The 18,194-nt window shown below is 41.1% G+C and overlaps 1 protein-coding gene across 2 annotated transcripts; it reads right to left on the bottom strand.

The window, feature by feature from the left end:
* Positions 1-80: 80 nt before the first annotated feature.
* kcng1 (potassium voltage-gated channel, subfamily G, member 1) lies at positions 81-11,711 on the bottom strand. Of its 2 annotated transcripts, XM_018693633.2 has the most exons (4): positions 11,518-11,711; positions 10,357-10,513; positions 3,643-4,479; positions 81-1,795 (listed from the first exon to the last, which is right to left on the bottom strand). In XM_018693633.2, the coding sequence occupies exons 2-4, from the start codon at positions 10,369-10,371 to the stop codon at positions 1,016-1,018; spliced, it is 1,632 nt and encodes a 543-aa protein (XP_018549149.1). In that variant the 5' UTR covers positions 10,372-10,513; positions 11,518-11,711; the 3' UTR covers positions 81-1,015. The 2 variants fall into 2 exon arrangements, with proteins under 2 accessions (XP_018549149.1, XP_018549208.1); XM_018693692.2 differs by lacking the exon at positions 10,357-10,513.
* Positions 11,712-18,194: the final 6,483 nt, after the last annotated feature.

The raw sequence follows: 18,194 nt of genomic DNA, 5'->3' as shown, positions 1-18,194 counted from the left end.
AAGTTAAAGGTGACGTTAAAGTCGAAATGAGAAGCAACAATGAAGCAATGATATGCACAAAAGACAGATTTCAGTTTAAATCCACTTTAAGGAGAGAAATAAATTATAAACAGCTATGCACAGCAACTGCAGTAATTACAAGCACAATAATGCTATCTTCAAAATGTCCAAAAGTATTCAAAAACTGCATATGGAACCTCAAGAAGTAGAAGGACAATTAACACATCATAATTAATATGTGGAAGCCAGCAGTGCCAGAGATGGGGATATTAAGGAATCCAACATAATTCTCAGTTTGTGCAGTCACTCAGAAAATAATCAGTGGACTGAGGGTCACATTTTAGTTAAGATAAAAACTCCATTTAACCTTTGGGACTAAACAAAAGCAGAGAGCATCTTCCATTAAGCAACGCTGCTTAACTCCCAGGACCACACCACATCCACAAATCCATGACAACATCTAATCAGAGGTGAAAAACAGCACTATGTTGTTGGATCATAAGGACGTCGTGCTTGTGCTCTTCAGTTATTTCTTGTGTCAACTCACATATTTCACTTGAATTACAATGTATTCCCATATGTGACTATTATAATATAGATCATTGTTATCCTGGAATAGTTTTAAAGAGGTTTTTGTGTAGTTTTTAAGCTTATTTGATTTGACTTATTTGACTTACTTTGATATAAAAAAAAAGTTATTTCTCAGCCTCTCCTCATCCTCATCATCAAAAATACACTGCTACACAGCAAGGCTGCATTTCTGGGAAGAAAAAATCTTTTCTGTAGCTTGTTTATAGAGACTTCATTCTCTACCCTTCTGTCTATGTTTGTTCCTCTTCATCCTGGTTATCTCCCTCTCGTCTTTATGGAAGGCCAGTTCTACCATTGTGATGAAAAAACGTTTTCATCAAATTGGCAGAAATGGGCTTCCATACCCTCTTCACATCCTCAGTGTCCTTTGTAACCTCACTCAGTCCTACCCCCAGTCTCTCCTGTCAACTATTGTCCAACAGTCTCAGTCATCTAAGTCTCTGGTGTCAGACGACCCTATGGGGAAGAGCATGTCACTCTCTAAGGAGAGGTTGCTGCCCAGGCCGGCCATGCGGCTCCGCAGCAGGAAGTGTGTCCTCCTCTGCAGCAGCCTCTGCTGCTCCTGCTTCAGCTCCACGTAGGACCGTGAGAAGGTGTGGAAGATGGAGGTGACGGGGAAGGCCATGAGAAGGATCCCGCTCAGGATGCTGCTCAGAGCCACCACTTGCCCCGGGATGCTCCTCGGCACCATGTCCCCGTAACCCACTGTCGTCATGGTGATGACAGCCCACCAGTAGGTCGCAGGGATGCTGGTGAACTCCTGTGTGGTGGCCATTTCATTCTCAATCAAGTACAGCAGGGGGGAATACAGTGCGATGGCCACACACAGGAAGAGGAGGAGCAGTCCAAACTCCCGCGTGCAGCGTCGCGCTGTCAGGCCCAGAGTCTGCAGGCCCAGCGAATGGCGAGCTAGACGCATCACATAGAGGATGCGCAGGGCTCTCAGGACACGCAGCACCAAGCCCACTTTGTCCAGGTAGCTGCTGCCAGAGCCCAGCCGCTTCTCCCCTTTGGAGGTGCTGTCTACCAGCAGGGTGATGTAGTATGGCAGGATGGCCACCACATCAATCAGGTTGAGGGGCTGTCTGAGGAAGGTCAGCTTGCTTCGATCTTGTATAAAGCGCAGGGTGAACTCCAGGGAGAACCAGGCCACACACACCGTCTCCACAATGAAGATGTTGTAGCACATCCGGGAGCACGTACCCTTGTACAGAGAGAAACAGAGCACGTGTAAGTGGTCACTGTAATCACTAGAGGGAGACACTTCTATGTGAAATCCAGGAGCTAAAAGCACTTTGTGACACTGCAGAATTAAACACTGCAACTTACAAAACACTTCTACAGCCAATAAAATAAGGACAGCTGGAAAATGTGCTCATAGGTCGTGCTTGCACCCAAATTGTGCTCTACAATTACGTGGACGAAAGTAAAAGTGAGTGACATGTTAGGAATCTCAAACATGATCCGTATGTATGATGTGTGATCGCTATACAACTATAAAACTGTAACCTAAAAAACCTATAAAAATTTTTATGCTGCATGTTTTAAGATTTTTTTGGGAGTTTTTTCTGTAGACAGTAATGATGCTGATTCAGTGCTTGCTGAGAAGGTTCAAAGCATTTCAAAGCACATAGTACATGGCACAGAGCCTTTGAATGCAGTCCATGTCAGGGAAAAATACCATTATGAAACACACTCCCACAGAAGAGGAAGTGGTTTGAGTTCAAGCACCTGAAAACTCCAGTAAACCTGTGCTCACTCAGAGACAGGAACACTTACACACTGTTAATGCAACACTTTGTTGTTTGCCTTCAAGAAACTAGAGGCAGAGGAGCTGTTAGAATGAGAATATTGGCACTTTTAATTAAACAGCTTATTTCAGACAGACTGAGAGAGGTGGAGTGTGAATACAAAGCAAGTGTGTCAGGTAAAATATGAGACTGACTGCCTTCAGATCAAGAGCAGTTACTTTGTGTCTTTTATTTCTTTTTCAATATCCTTTTATTTTCCCCAGAACACAGATTGTGTTTGGTTTAGCACCATGCCTTTGCAACCATATGGGAGATGATGATGTTCAAGTCATCCTACATTTGATTGCTTAATGTACTGGAGCTCAGAGAAACCACATGAGTAAATGAGACATACAGAGTTGGAACAATAGGTGTACTGGGCTGAAACTTTAGTCAGCAGCATGAAGTGTGGTTTGCAGTTACTTTCAAATAACAAAACGGTTGAGATTTTGGTTTTCCCATCCACCCACTACCCCACATACAGTATCTGTACTTGATTTCCTGCAAGTTAGGAGTGAAAGTAGAAAATGTGAAAACCACTACAACAACGTTTCCAAAGCCTACTCAAATGTAGAAAGTAAAATGGTTGCAGTTTCTCCCCATTTCAAACCAAAGGAGATGCTTTGATAAAAGCATCTGAAAGAAATGAATAAATTCAGTAAACAACCTGTTTGCATTTTACTTTACAAGAAATTGGTGCGTGTGGCTCAAATATTCCATTTTCCTTTGATTTGACTTAAGAGGCCAGGGTGCTAATTATGGCTGTGATTGAAGTCAGACATAATAATGAAAGCATTTCATGAAAGCAGACTGAGACTTCAAATATTTTTTCTAATCTGGCAAAACAACTGGTTCATACTGCAGCTCTCTCAGCAGTCTCCTTTTAAATGACATGACAGATGAGACATGCCATTATTGGGGTTTTTAATGACTGCTTTTCAAAATAACATGTCAAGTTACCTCACTTTTGCTTTTGAATACAGCTCAATTCAAATCTGCTGAGAAAGGCAGACAATCTTGCCACCATGTTGGGTTCAAATGTTCATTGTCAGTACTTCAGAGTCTCTTTATGTGGCATGACTGTACAAAACAAGGAACACAAGACCAGCTCCCAACAGACAATGAAGTCTTGTTGTGTCATGTCTTTATTTTAACTTCTCCTCACTGACATGAACACATTTCACTGCATCTTAGCAACATGTTTTTCTATGCAGCAACTTTTTTCACCTCTATTTAATATGTTAAATGTCATTATACTCACCGCCTCCTCCTCCTCCCTCATGGCAGGCAGGGTGCTGATGGATAGATTGATGGCAGTGATGGTGACAAACAACACTGACAAACAAGCAAAGATCTTCCCTGGGAGGCCTGAGTGAGGCCTCTCCACCATGTCTCTGAGCTTGCCCATGCACTGACTGACTCTGGACTCTGCTGCAAGCTCCCTGTGGCCGCTGTCTGAATCCAACAGATCCTCCAGGAGTTCCTCCTCCTCCTCTGCTCTCTCCATCGCTTCAAACTCCTCCACACGCTGCAGGAGACGCCGGCGACAGCACCACTCCAGGCTCTCCTCAGGGACCCCCCAGTAGAGCAGCTCATCCCTGAAGGAGAGGGCGCACATCTCCCTGAGGGATCGCAGCTTACCCGCCCGCAGAAAGGTCAGGATGGTCCGGAAGGCACAGGGGCTGCGGTCAAAGAAGAACTCATTGTGTGTAACATCATAGTCATCGCAGATACGCATGATCTCATCAAAGCTGCTGCAGAGGTGCAGCTGGCCCAGACGAGACAGGGGGAAGTCCTCTAAGGTGGTCCAAGGCAGCTGGTAACGCAGGCCACCCACATTGATGATGGCGTGGAGTTTACGGGCGCTGGACAGTGGGGTGTCGTCGTGGATGGTGCTGAGCTCAGGAGCAAGCTGAGCCCTCCTGTAGAAAGCTCCTTTTCGAGCCTCCTCCTCTTGTATGGGAGGTGGGTTGAGGGAGGTGTCAGAGGCACAGCTCAGGGCACTGTAGTCATAGTCAGAGCCATCACCCGCCAACAGGGTCATCTTTACTGGTCCGCTCACATCCCTGTGCTCAATCTCCCACCAGCACACTGTCACCTTCAGAGCAGAAACACACAGTAAACATTTAGCATCCACTCATAGGTTAACGTAAGGCTGTTAAACACATAGACTGCAGGAGTTAAGTTAACCACTCCTAAAAATATAGGAGTGGTTATGCTTTTACCCAAGAGTGAGTAATACCACAATGCAGCATTATTGCAGCAGGAGGCACTCAGATTATTTGCATTTTAATTCTAATGGCCCCTTGTCATTATAAGAAGGCCAAGCCCTACGCAAATGATTTCTGCTTGCAGAACAACCCACTCACTGAAGAAATGTAACGAGAGCATGAAACCTGCTCGAAATCTTCCACCACAAACACAGTTTCTGATATGGTAAAGGACAACACAATAAGGCCACATATTAATATGAAAAACTAAAGCAAAGTGAAAAATTAAAACGTGAATGAACTAATATCAAAGTGTTCATTAAAAAATAAAATAGTTTGGGACTTGCATGTGACCAAGGAATGACCTGCACATTAAAATAGCATGTATACAGTTTTGTAAATGATGATGACTGACAGGACAGTCGGATCCAACCGCAGTTATAAAACTTGCCAGTTGTCTGTCACTGAATAACCAAGGAACACATTATGGATGAGTTGAGAATTAGTTTGTCAGTTCACCAAATGGGATGTAAATCCAACCCTGAGCAGGAACAACCTGCTACAAAATCACACTCTATTTACTGATGACTGTGTTTGACTTCAGATGAGCATATCAGTGTTCTTCATTTTACTATTTACTATCCACTGGTTTGGTGTTTTGTTCATACAAAATCACAAATAACAGTTTTATGGGACTTGAATTCTTTTGAATTAAAATATAAAATCTAAATATCTTTGAGCTCTAATCTGACTTTATGATAGGAGGTCAGCTTGTCAGTGCTGGTCTTGCATTTTGATAGAGAATAACATACCATGACAAGTATTAGATTCCAGGTAAATCTTCATATGTTTCCATAGCTGCTGGAAAAAGCCAGTCTGACCACCGGTGTCTAACTTTATCATTCACCCAATAACACACAATTATCACATTGTGTGAGTAAAGTCATAAGGCACAAACTGTGTCTATGGTGATGAGATGAAACTCTTAGGTTTAAGCTACATTAAGCAGTTGTTGCACTGTATGTGCAGGCGGAAAGATTCCTAAACACAGAAACCACAGAAACATAATCCTGATAAATAAGCTCTAAGTTCTTTGTGTTAGCTTGGTGTAATTAATTATTCATGCTGTTTATTTTTACAAACTAGAGCTCACATACACATCCATCAGACACAGGGCAACGTTCAGGGAGCAGTTTTTGTATCCAAAGAACAGGTGAATAAATGTGCAGTAGATCCAATATCCAGGTTTCCATACTCTGTATTCTTTCTTTTAGTACAATGTGATTTTGGAACAAATCTCAGACAATCGCTGGAGTGGGTCTCCACTGCTACGTTTGTTTTAAGGAATAGTTTGTCATTTTGTCATATACGTTTATTTGTGTTTCTGCAAATAAGAGTTTGATGAAAAAGTTGTTATCACTCTCATGTCACCACAGAATGGAGCTACAGACAGGCGCCGATTAGCTTAGCTTAGTATAGTAAGACTGGAAGCAGGGGGAGTTAGCCTGCCTGGAGGGAAACTTATGTTTTTGAACATTGGAAAGAACAAGGCTACTTGTCACTTATTTTCATTTTCAATCTTATTCTTGGTAGGAAAGCCCAGAAAAGTTCTCTATATATCAAACTATTCCTTGACTCTCACAGAAGAGATAACACTGCTAAGTGTAAACAAGTCAGTTTTAGTCAAAGGCAAAGGGAGTTTTACTGCAATAGAAAACAAGCTTCTTATTATCTGCCCAACAACTCCCATGAGAGCATCAAGTGAAAATTAAATTACATTTCTTTGCCCACTATCTTTATCCACAAATTGCATTACAAAAACAGCATGTCTGTGTCGTTAGCTTAGCAGTATAAACATGTCATTTATGCATCATTAAACATGGTCACTGATCTAGATACATCAGGCATCAAGGGATAAGAGTTTCACTCCCCACAGTGTGCATGAACATCTGTTACCCACAGCAGCCTGGGAATTATGAATAATGGCCTGATGTTACACTGGCTGTTGTTAGATAATTCACTGATGTGACTGTTTTGTGCTATATTTAAACAAATCTGTCTCTGTGTACACATATTTTTAAAATCTCTCTCAGCTGTTTAAGTGGCTTTAAAATGTATTATTTCAGTGAGGTGTTGGTTGAGGTGTGTTTACTGACTTGCAGTCACACTGTCACACAGGTTCTACTGAGAGCAAACACATCGACACCAATATTTCTACTCTTTGCTCTCAGTACCCTCAGATCAATAAAAAGAGAGAAAAAACAATATCTAAAAAATAAGGAAGAGAAGGAAAGAGAAAATGTTTACTGTATACCACCAGTGCAGCAAGGACCTCGTGGCCTGTGTCCAAACTAATTTAATCAATTACAGTAATTTAGGGGGAGGCAGGTTACCCAGTCAGGAATTAAAATGTCAGTGCCTGGATTCGCTGCACCACCAATTCTGGGTCAGAGAGGAGGCCTCGGCTTCTAAAACGGGGATGTGAAAGTGTCACTGAATGGTTATTAGGCACCTGCACTGTCAGCCTCTGTGAGCCACTGATTACAGTCAGCACCATCCTCCACCCATGAAATTAGAGCAAACCCACCCCAAGCTCTTCTGTCCAACACTCTGCCTGGTTGTATTAACCTATACTACTTCCTGATGGTGCTTCATTATTAGATAGTTGACATGCGGATGTATCACTATTGTTCATGTTTGTAATGGAATCAGTTTTATCACTAAAGCAAAAAGGAAAAATAATGTCTAAACCACTGAAGACGTGCTTTCATATCATCTATCAAATCAACATCTGTGCTGTTCAACAGAACCACAGCACAAGAATGAAAGTCATTTCTCAAAACAGTGTCAAATTCCTCCTTGTTTGCCGCTACACATCCGTAAATTCTCACATTCTCCCTCCATGCGGCGGAGGTTATCGATACGCCTACAATGCATCACCAGTGTGGATGTGCACAGGCCTACGCCACTCTCCTACTAGATTAAATCACACTTAACCCCTTGAGGCTGTTTGATTTCTCTCTTTGCCTTTAAAGTGATTGTGCTTTTGCCTCTCCACAGTCACAGGAGCATTTTTTTAAACTCTTGTTTTTCTCTTCTCTGCTCTGTTGTGCCTCAGATGCCTCCTCTGGGGGACGGAGTCTATCTCGGAAGGAGAGATGAAACACTGCAAAGACAGCGAAGGCTGTTCTCCCCACCAGATCGGCTGAGGTCTGGCCTCTCTCTGTGCCAGCGTTATCACAGCTAAGCCACAGGGCATGTTCTCCAGATTGCCTGGTGAGTCACTGGGTTGTGTGTCTCTGTTGCCTGGCATTGTGCATGCATTTCCCACTGTGCCCTCTTCAAGAGTCTTTGGAGAGTTTCATAACGACCAATATTGATTGAGATTATTTTAATGAGCATAATAATGATAATGATCACTGCACGGTCCCAGCAGAGCAGTTGTTTTTCAGTATTCTGAACCCTTTTAGAGATTGAGAAATTACTGATATGTGATTATTCATCATTCTGCAGAGAAATGCAACATCCCTGTCCCACATGAATGACTGTAACTGCTATTTAAAATGTATAGAGTGGCAATGTATCATACAAAGAGACACGAATGGCTCATTTATTAATGATTACTATTTATGGCTGCAGTGAAGTGTTGGAAGAATTGGACAGATTTTTCCAATCTGTCTCTGAATCAAGCATTTGCAATTCAACTTGACTCAGTCTGTGAAATACAAACACATGGTAATTTAATGAGTGATCAGTATGTCTGATGAAAATCTGAACCTCGAAGACTTACAATGATTTACCAGAGGGTTATCTTTCCAGTGACAGCTGTTCACAGTGCAGAGTGCTGTCTTATTTTCTTACATGTATCTTAACAACCCTATTTATTCCTACTAGCACAGCAATAATGTATCCCTGTAAGATAATATTCTTTATTATTATCAAGATGTTTCAGAACAATGGAGGTCACCTGGAAATTGGATTCCTGTTCTCGCTCTCACTCAGGCTTAATGACCATTCAGACTGTATGATGTCCCTTTGTTCTCCCCAACAACCAATTCTCTTTCGATTCCTTTAACAGCTCACTGTTCTCTAATGGACTATATGAGCCTGGTGTTTCCAGAAATGGACTTGAAACCACAAGAGCTGCCAAGACCCAGCTCTCCCCCTCTCTCTCTGTCTCTCTGTCTCTCTCTGAAATCTGGTTAAACGCTGAAACAGTCAGGCATGCCAGAAGCGGTTCTGCCCCAGAAGACCTTCTCTTACAGTAATTCCAGGAGGGATAGTTGTAAACAAAAATATTTCTTTTTTGTTGTAAGTGGGCGGTATTAATACATACAGAAAACCCTGGAAGAAGATATACCTCCAGGGCAATAATTGTCTCCCTAGCTCTCTCTGTGGTCCACCACAATGTGCTGCACTCTGTTTCCGAGGCTCAGAGAAGTATGCTGCGGAGATGATACATCTCAATAACAAGCTATTTAGCACTAATGGCTATTTATTTTGTTTTCTGTTCAACAATTCAGTTTAAACTGGTACGCAAACCTCACATGCATTAAACAGAACTAATGCTTCTATCTAACACAGAATTCTTCTATATTAATTCAATAACATTCACATTTTAAATGCTAAAAAGACAGCAACCTTTTGAAATGCCATTCAAGTATTTCTTTCATCTCCTTCTCTGAGTAAAATGTCTCTCTAACAAAGAGCAAATGAGAAGCATCACACCTCTGTCATTTTCTGTCTACAGTTTATTTCCCAGCTCGTCCCCTGTCTGTCCTTCCTCTTAAAGCACTCTATCCCCCCAGACGGGGTCTGAGCCAACCCACCAAATCCCCACATTCTGCATCACCGCTCCACATCATGCCTCAGCACTCCTCATCCTCTTAGTCCCCGCAAACTCTGACATACAATATTCAGTGAGCCCATCACCTCAACTTTACACATTTACAAACACATTCAGCATTTAACTACTGTGTTTTTTCCCCTTTCTTGCTTGAGTGGATGATTGTACACTCACACCATTTATGAGTACCTAACTAACTGGATTATATAAAGATTGCATAACATTAAGTTCTCTGCATTGTCTGTGTGCATTAACCAGTACTCACTTCTCATCTTCTGATGCCCGTTTCCTGCTGAGTTGCAGTCATTCAACCACCTTATTGCTCTGGGCTGTGTAAACAATTTCTTTTTCACAGGCTGCTGATAAAAGTGAGGCCAGGCATGTGTGCAGGCAGGCATGAACACATACCGGTAAAGACCTGACTGTCTGTCACTCAGGACAGAGTGTTTTCAAAGGATCTCTGCACCAGGACCCAGTGCAGGTCCCTGTGGGATGAGGTGACAGAAAGTACAAGCAACGGCCAATCAAAGACAGACAGAAAAACCCTCCACTCTTAACACTATTACACTGTAAGTGAAAAAGTACTTTAGTTGATGAGATGGAATAAATGGAGCAGACAAACAACCACACAGGGCTTTCTTTTTGGCAAGGCTGATGGATGTGAAGCGAAGCTACATGAAGAAGTTAGAAATAGCTGGATGGTCAGTGCAGGAAATTACAGATCACGCCTTACAAACAAGGTGGAGGTGGCTATGGGAATCTGGTGTATTCTGAAATTGTTTTTGCACAGTGTGAATTGCTCAGTTTAGACAGAATCTGCACTCTTCAGACATGGACCAAATTCACAGCCTCCAAAATCTTTACAAAAAAGCTTTGACTGCAGAAAGAGAAAAAAAAACAAAAACTTTATCCTACTTACACTTTCAAAGCACATCCATCACTCGATTTGTGTTGAGTCTGATCCCTGACTGAAGATCTCTTTGGGAAATAGTGTTGCGGATGGGACCGTGACTCTTCTCTTCTGCTTTAATGACACTTCAGGATATCTACCTCAGATATCTTACACATAAAGGCACCTGGGAATAGCAGATTATAATTACTTTGGGGCCCCTCTTTGAGGAGGAGAATCAGACAGCCACTATTAGCTGTTAGAACAGGAAAAAGTCATTAGTTCATCTCATTATAGTCACAATTACCTGGAGGAGGGAGAGAGGATGATCTATTACCTATCATATATCACTGATCCAAAGTAGGAGAGGGGCATTTGCATTGTGGACTCATAATCACATTATGGGCCATAATCTAACATCATCTTTAAAGTGAGACCATGTGATGTATTGAAAATGATCTCTTATGGATTCATTGAAACACAACATCAGCTGTGATTCACTGTTTGAGGACTTAAAGTGGCTCTCAGACTCAAAAGTTTCTCCTGCCTCAATTTTCACTTTAATATTAGATTTTGAAAAGTGACTGCAAAAAATATATATGTACTGCACATATCTCTGCCTGTAGAGCATGGCAGAGAAAACATCTCTGTGCAACACTGGACCTTGTCTCTTATGAGATATCAGTAAATGTTGACAGATCATAACACAGTGTAATGTAGCTGCAGCCTTGTTACCATGGTGTACATGCAGTGTATCCAGTATGCAAATTGCTATCATCTGTTAAAGACATATTGTGAATGGGTGGACACATCTAAAATGAAGTAATGGTCACTTTTAGTGCACTATCTAATCAACTTGACCTTATCGGAACTGACCCCGATGCACCTTTCAAACTGGTTTTAAATAATGTTGCACCGAGTGCTTACACAGATTTGATTATTGTCATACAGTGGGTACAACATCATAGGCTGAGATCTACAGTAGAACTCACTAAGTAAACACATTATCAAACAATGCTCCTCATATCAACCCTGGGAAAGCAGCTGCAAATATGTCAGAGTCAACAAATGCTGCGCTGCATGTGACAAACTCTCAAAGAGTGACTTATGACTAAGAAGGTGTGGTTTACTGCACAAGAGACCTGAAGTTTGAATACGTGAATATTGTAACAGAAAAATCACAATACTCACTGCGCTCCTGAATCACTTCCTTAGCAGCTGTTAGTTTGCCAAAGGCGCTGAGAAGAACGCACGAGGGAAAATATGAAATGCTTCTGCTGCTGCCTGGTTTAACTCTGCTCCATCTATGCACAGGCACTAGGCTCGTAGAGTACGAGGAGGTTATTTGATGATCATGAGCAACAGGCTGCCTCCCCTCCCCTCCCCTCCCCTCCCCTCCCCCCTCCCTTGTTCCCTCCTTCCCTTCCCTTTTCCCTCATCTCTCCCTCTCTCTCTCAACTCCTTCCTCCCCCCCCTGTCCTCCAGCACTGACATCAGAAGTGGGATGTGCCATTATACCAAAAGCTTCTGAGAAAAATCCATGGCAACCACCATCTAGAAAGCCGTGTTTCCCCTCCATCTTTAAATGAGAATAATGACCGTCTTTTGATTGTGGAGTCACACAAAGGTTTATATTTGTCCGGTGGGTTACCCAGGCTGAGTGGGAGGGAGGAGGGGAGGGCCACTGTGGGCTGGCTCAGACTCACCAGGGTGTCCAATTTTAGACAAGTGGTGGGAAATGCTATCATGAGGTATGATGATGAGGAGGAAGGCATGGCTCATACAGAGAATGTTTATCACCACTAGAACAAATGCTGCTGTTATCCATCTTTCTTTTGTTTTCCGTATTGTCACTGAAGTGATCTTGTCTTTAGATGATATAATTTGACTTCACCAGAAAGTCACCAAACATATTGTTTACATTCAGAAAAGGAGATGGTCCTTGTGTCCATGTTATATAAAAGATATATGTGTTTCAGTATGCATGTCACATCTGTCCATTATCCCTTTATTGATCTACCAGAATGGAAACTGCAGAAGTAAACACACATGACGAGTCAATCACAGTGTATTATTTTCACTTCAGTGCTGTTATAAGACATTATGGTGAAAAAAAACCAAACAATGTGCATCATTTTTTGGTGCCGGTCCAATTTTCCTTCACAGTCAATTGTGTGTGTGTGTGTGTGTGTGTGTGTGACTAAAGTGTATAAAAAATCATTGTTATTATACCGCTGTGGACTGAGCACTGAGTATGTTTTCAAAACGAGATATATTGGAAAGAAAATAAAGCATATAATTCATGTGAGCCATTATGTCTTCAGAGCAGAGCAGTTTTCCAGTTGGGTGACTAAAGGCAACAGAAGATAATGATACAGACCAGGAATGACAATACAGCAATCACTACATTTCCCAGAAAGAAAGAAAGAACTCTCTGTGGTGCACAATCATGATAATGACCCTGCCTGGGAGTTTGATTTCTAAATGTTTATTCCATACTGACGTATATGAGAGATATGGTCTTGGTCAAATCAAACAAAGTTAAAGGATTGTCATCTGTGTGCACTGTTACATCCACCAGACTGCATGTCGATTTTGTTTTGACTGAGTTTACACAGTACAGAGCCAGACCAACATGACAAACCAGAGGACGATCGTGTCCGGTGATATCAAGATTTACAAGCACCACTATATTCAAGACATCCTCCATAGCGGAGACAAAAGTCCCGAAATGCAAAGATGAATTATAAAGAATGGGCAAGGTGGGATTTTCCAAATATTGGATTGAAAGACTTGCAGTTCTGTGAGGCTGCACTAAATGTTAATGAATGCTAATGTCAACATGCAATAATGCTCGCAATGACAGTGTAAAGATGATGATAAGTAAGCATAATGTTAAAGGAGCTATTTGTAAGTTTTCTCTGCCGCCGAACACTAAACGGTGCTGATGGTCTTGAGCGTGAATAAAAGGAATGTTCTGGCCTTGCTCTCCCAAAATTTTTAAACTACATCCCTTAAGCAAAAATCCAAGATACATAACAATCCCCTTTCTCTGCCCCGATTTACTGTCATACAATCCCCAGAAAAAAGTCAAGGACTCATCAAATTCAACAGGGTCCATCCTCTGGGGACCATGATTGTCTGCACAAAATTTCATTCCATTCCAATAGTTGTTGAAATATTCTTCTAAAGTCTACACAAATAAAAAATAAATAAATCCAAAACAGGGGACAGACAGACCAACACAGTGATCCACAGAGACATGCTGCTACTACGGCTAAAAATACAAGCTCTGCTTCCATGTTACAACTTTTGGCGTCAGAACTGCACATTTTTACTTTTATATTAACGATGGCCTGTTGTTGCTCATGACTAAGTCTTAATATATGCTAATTTTGGCTTGACACTTGAGTGGGCCAGTTTATGGGTGTTAAGTGAGCTTCAGTTAGGCTGCTTTGCACAAACAACAGGTCCAAATATATTCAGAAATCACATCAGTAACAAATCCACCTTTGACGTATTTGCAATTCATAATTATTAATCACAGTACATTAGGATTCAGACGTGCTGTGTTTCCTAATACTAATCAGGGAGAATTAGTAAGACTTGGAGCAGAAAAACATCTAGAAATAACAAAACAGACAATGAAACAGTTAAAGAAGCAAAAACTGAGGTTTTTCATCAACTCAGCATCAGCAGTGATTGTACCTACCTACAGGTGTTCACCTGCTGATTGTTGATTGCTAATTATTTATATGGTTTTAACCTTTTCTGTTCAGAGGACTGATACAGACACCTTTTCTCCACCTGGTATTTCAGTGGTGAATTGCTGTCTTTCCACAGTCCCTTACTGTTTAAAGAGGCCAAATGTTCAGCTTTCTGTGAAGGTTCTTTGATCCCCCTGTGCTTAACAATCAAATACCATTTTCAAAGGCACCTTTTATCTCTAAAACTCCAAAGATGATAAATAAGGTTTTTGAAAAATGTCAGTGGGGGCGTCAGTCTTCCTGACAGTGGGGAAACTCCCTCGCAGTTCTCAAGGTTACAAATGAAGAATTCAGATGTGGCTCAGTGTCAGTGGATATTACTGATCATGAAAAACAAACTCTCTTCCACAGAATCTGTAATAACAAACATGTCAACTGTTAATTAATTTTTGGCTTCAGTGATTTGTATGTGTAGTGTGCCACATATTTGATTATTATCAAATATACTGCATCTTAAATGAGGGAATAGGTTGTCATCTTGAGGAAACATGCTTATTCACTTTCTTACAGAGAGCTAGATAAGAATAGCAACACTTCTCTCATGCCTGTGCTATAAAGTCAGTGAAGCTACAGTGGTTAGCTTAGCTTAGCATGAAACACAGGTAAAATCCATCCATGTATCCATTAGCTATACCTCTTATCTTCTGAGGGTCACATGGGCTGGAGCCAGTCTCAGCTGACACCAGGCAAGAGGTGGGTACATCCTGGACAGATCGCAGGGCCGACATATAGAGCCAAACAACCATTAATGCTCATATTCACACCTATATTTAGAGACACCAGTTAACCTGCATGTCTTTGGACTGTGGGAGCAGAGTAAATAGATATAATGGGTTAAATATTGAGCTTTAAAGGTGCTGGTAGGTGGATTTTTGTTTACTTTTGGACAGAACCAGACCAGATGTTTTGCCTGTTTTCAGTCTTTATGCTAAGCTAACATACCTCTCCATTCCCCACAAATAGAGTGTGTATGATGTTAGTTACCTCACATATGACCTTTGAATATTCACTCTAATGGACTTTTCGTTGTTTAGTTATGTAGACACATTTCCCAGCGGTGGTGCATTAACAGCACTGGATATTGTACTACTGTTCATCCTTTGTTTCCCTCAGATATATAATTGTACAACCCGCATCCATGAAAATGAGTCTCAGTGACTGAGTTGAAAAGCACTCAGAAGGAAATCCAGACTAATTATTTTGTAAAGTGCATAAACTGCCCAGTGACATGAACTAACTTGTGTTGAGACAGTCCTAATGGACAGTGACATCTTTAGAGTCCTTCACTCAAGAATCAAAGTCCGGATAGTGATGGCTTATAAATTTATAAATCACTCGCACTTTCCTGATTGAAGAGATGGATTTGAAACCAAAATATCGAAGCCTAGTGATAATTGTTTGAATATTTCCACTGTACATATGCTTACCCACTGACATTTTAACATTCAACTGGAACAGACTGAGCTTTCAAAAGATGCCTGAGAGTAATAAGAGCCATCCAGCCACTGTTTAGCTCCACTGTTTCAACCATAAAGAGGGAATGAGGTGAACAATCTGTGGGAGGCATTCTTTGAATAAAAAATGGACATGCTCTTTATTTCCACACAAACAGACAAACAAGCTCTCTCACTCACATAATTGCATGGATTCAACAGCTGTTATTCGCTTTCTTTGTTATTAGCAGGTCTTGGTAATGTGCATAGTTGATGCCGGTCACGCAGCAGTCATGATGACATTAATTAGAAAACGTCATCTGGAGCACAAGTAAAACAAAAGCCTTGAAGTTAATGAGAATCACAATCGTTATCAGCCCTGTGTTTATGAAAGTTTTGGCTAAATGGCAGCATATTCTAGGAAATACTGCTTAGGGTTCTCATAATGTCCTGGACTCTGATGAATTAAGAAACTGAATGAGTGTAGGAGGAGTAAATGAGATCGATCATCTAATTTTCTCATTAGCTGACCTGCTGTGGCAGGAAAAGTAAGTTACTCTGCCAGGAGCAGGACAGAGGTCGATACAACAGCAACAAGGTAATGTGCAACCTGCAGCAATGATTACATAGGACCAGAATTACACTGGCATTGCTTCTATGATATATTATGCACAGTGCTGGAACAAGAGTTCAGGTCCTCGCTTAGGTAAAAGTAGCAATGCAACAATTTAAAATCATATGTATTTCTATGTAAAATCCTAATCTATACAGGAACTAGTAACAGAAGATGTCAGTAAAGTGAAGCGGAGTTGACTCAGACTAACTTCACTAACTTCTGCACCCATCTATTTGAACTCTATCATACAGGCTTATGCTCCTTCTCAGCCACTGCATGTTTTCAGTGAGTGTTGTCTGGCATTGCCATCCCTGCACACAAGGTAGTCCCAGTCCAGACTGTTCTCGTTTGTTGTTCCCCGAAGGCGGAACGAAGCTCCAAAGCTATCAGAACAAGAGAGTCCCTCTCTATCTTCAAGAATCTCTTGAAAACTCATCTCTTTCCACAGCACCTCCTCTCTCACTTTTAGTGCACTTCTTTAATTGATCTCCTTACACTTTGCCTTATTTAACATATTTAGTACTTAGGTCTCCTACTGCGCTGAGGCTTTAGTCTCATCACGCACTTGTAAGCCACTTTGAATAAAAGCGTTTTACCAGATGATGACCAAACTGATGGGATGATTTTCAATCCAAATCAAACTGTGCTTCAGGTGCCAAAGAGGCACAGTTGTGTCTGAGATCAGTTATAATCTCAACTCTGCCTCTCATAGAACAACTGAGTTGATTTTGCATTGCAAGTGTAAATATTGTAACTTCTCTGAGTGTGAGTGGATCATAAAGATAACCTCAGTATGTGCTGGAACCAGACAAACAGAGCAGAATGAGTATACAGTATAGAGACCTGCCATCACAGAGCGGAAGAGTTAGAACACAATGTATGACAGTGTGGAAACGTGTGGGAGGTGTCTGTGACCTCAGCCTATTTCTGACAGCTGCCAGGTCACAGTGTTTGTTCAAAACACTGTCCATGCTATTCACATGTGAAAAACACTGAGTACATCTACCACTGACAGCTGTATATTGATTACAAAAAGTATGTATCTTTGATTATTGAGGCCCTTTGTAACCACCACTCCTCACTCTGAGAGAAAATATGCCTGATGATTAAAATTAGAAATAAAAGCTTCCAGATATTAAATGTTTACTCCTTCACTATTTGTGTGGTGAATCTTTTTAGCAGTAATGATGTCAACCAAACTTATTAAACTCACCCTTGATATCATGAAATGTTAAGTCGTCCACCTGGATGCTCTAAAAATTGCATCTTCCAGAAGTAGCCCAGGGATCTATTTCAAAATCCATTTTGGCAGGTGTAGTGGTCCATCTGTTGTGTGAACCAGTTTGGATAGTTTCTAAAATATGAGCTCATTCTGAACATTCTCCTCTTAAAATAATGGGTTATTAAGCAGAATTACAAAGACTCTGGTGAGTACACAGTGGGCTCAACAGGCTTAAAAGCATCCAGATCACACTAGGTTGATGACAGAACCAGCACCATTCAGCTAATTCAAGTGCAGGGTTTTAAATTAGATTGATCAGTTGTAAAGCTGTGTGCTGTCCTAGAAAGCACAGATCTGTAATGTTCAAAAAATAAAATATGACTCCCTTCGCCTCCCCCTTCACACATGTATCCTCTCACATGCACACACACATCTCCAGACATAGCTCTAAGGACCACAGCTGTCATTTACGCATGTGATTTTATTATTTATATTTAACATTTATCAACACTTGACAGAATGAGTGGTACCTCCAGTTTCATTGCTTTTTTTAATTGAAAGATTAGGGTGAAAACTGGGGAAGCAAAGAGCATCTTCATCTAAAAGGAAATCGAGATGAATCACATTGCAGAGTGAAGACAGGAGTCTGTCATAATCTGTCTAAAATCACTCCGACCATACAGTTTCCCATTGTCATTCTAATTTTATCTTACTGGAGCCATATACAGTAATATAGGCACCACTTTTTATTAATGCTAAAGGAAAAGCTTGATATCATTTCAGGCTTGTATGAGCAGACATTATTGAAAGACAGTAGAGAAACTAAAAAA

The sequence above is a fragment of the Lates calcarifer genome, linkage group LG6, assembly GCF_001640805.2.
Source record: "Lates calcarifer isolate ASB-BC8 linkage group LG6, TLL_Latcal_v3, whole genome shotgun sequence".
NCBI classification, from domain to species: domain Eukaryota; kingdom Metazoa; phylum Chordata; class Actinopteri; family Centropomidae; genus Lates; species Lates calcarifer.
The sequence above is the reverse complement of the archived record's forward strand: the minus strand, read 5'-3'. Positions and strand labels throughout refer to the sequence as shown.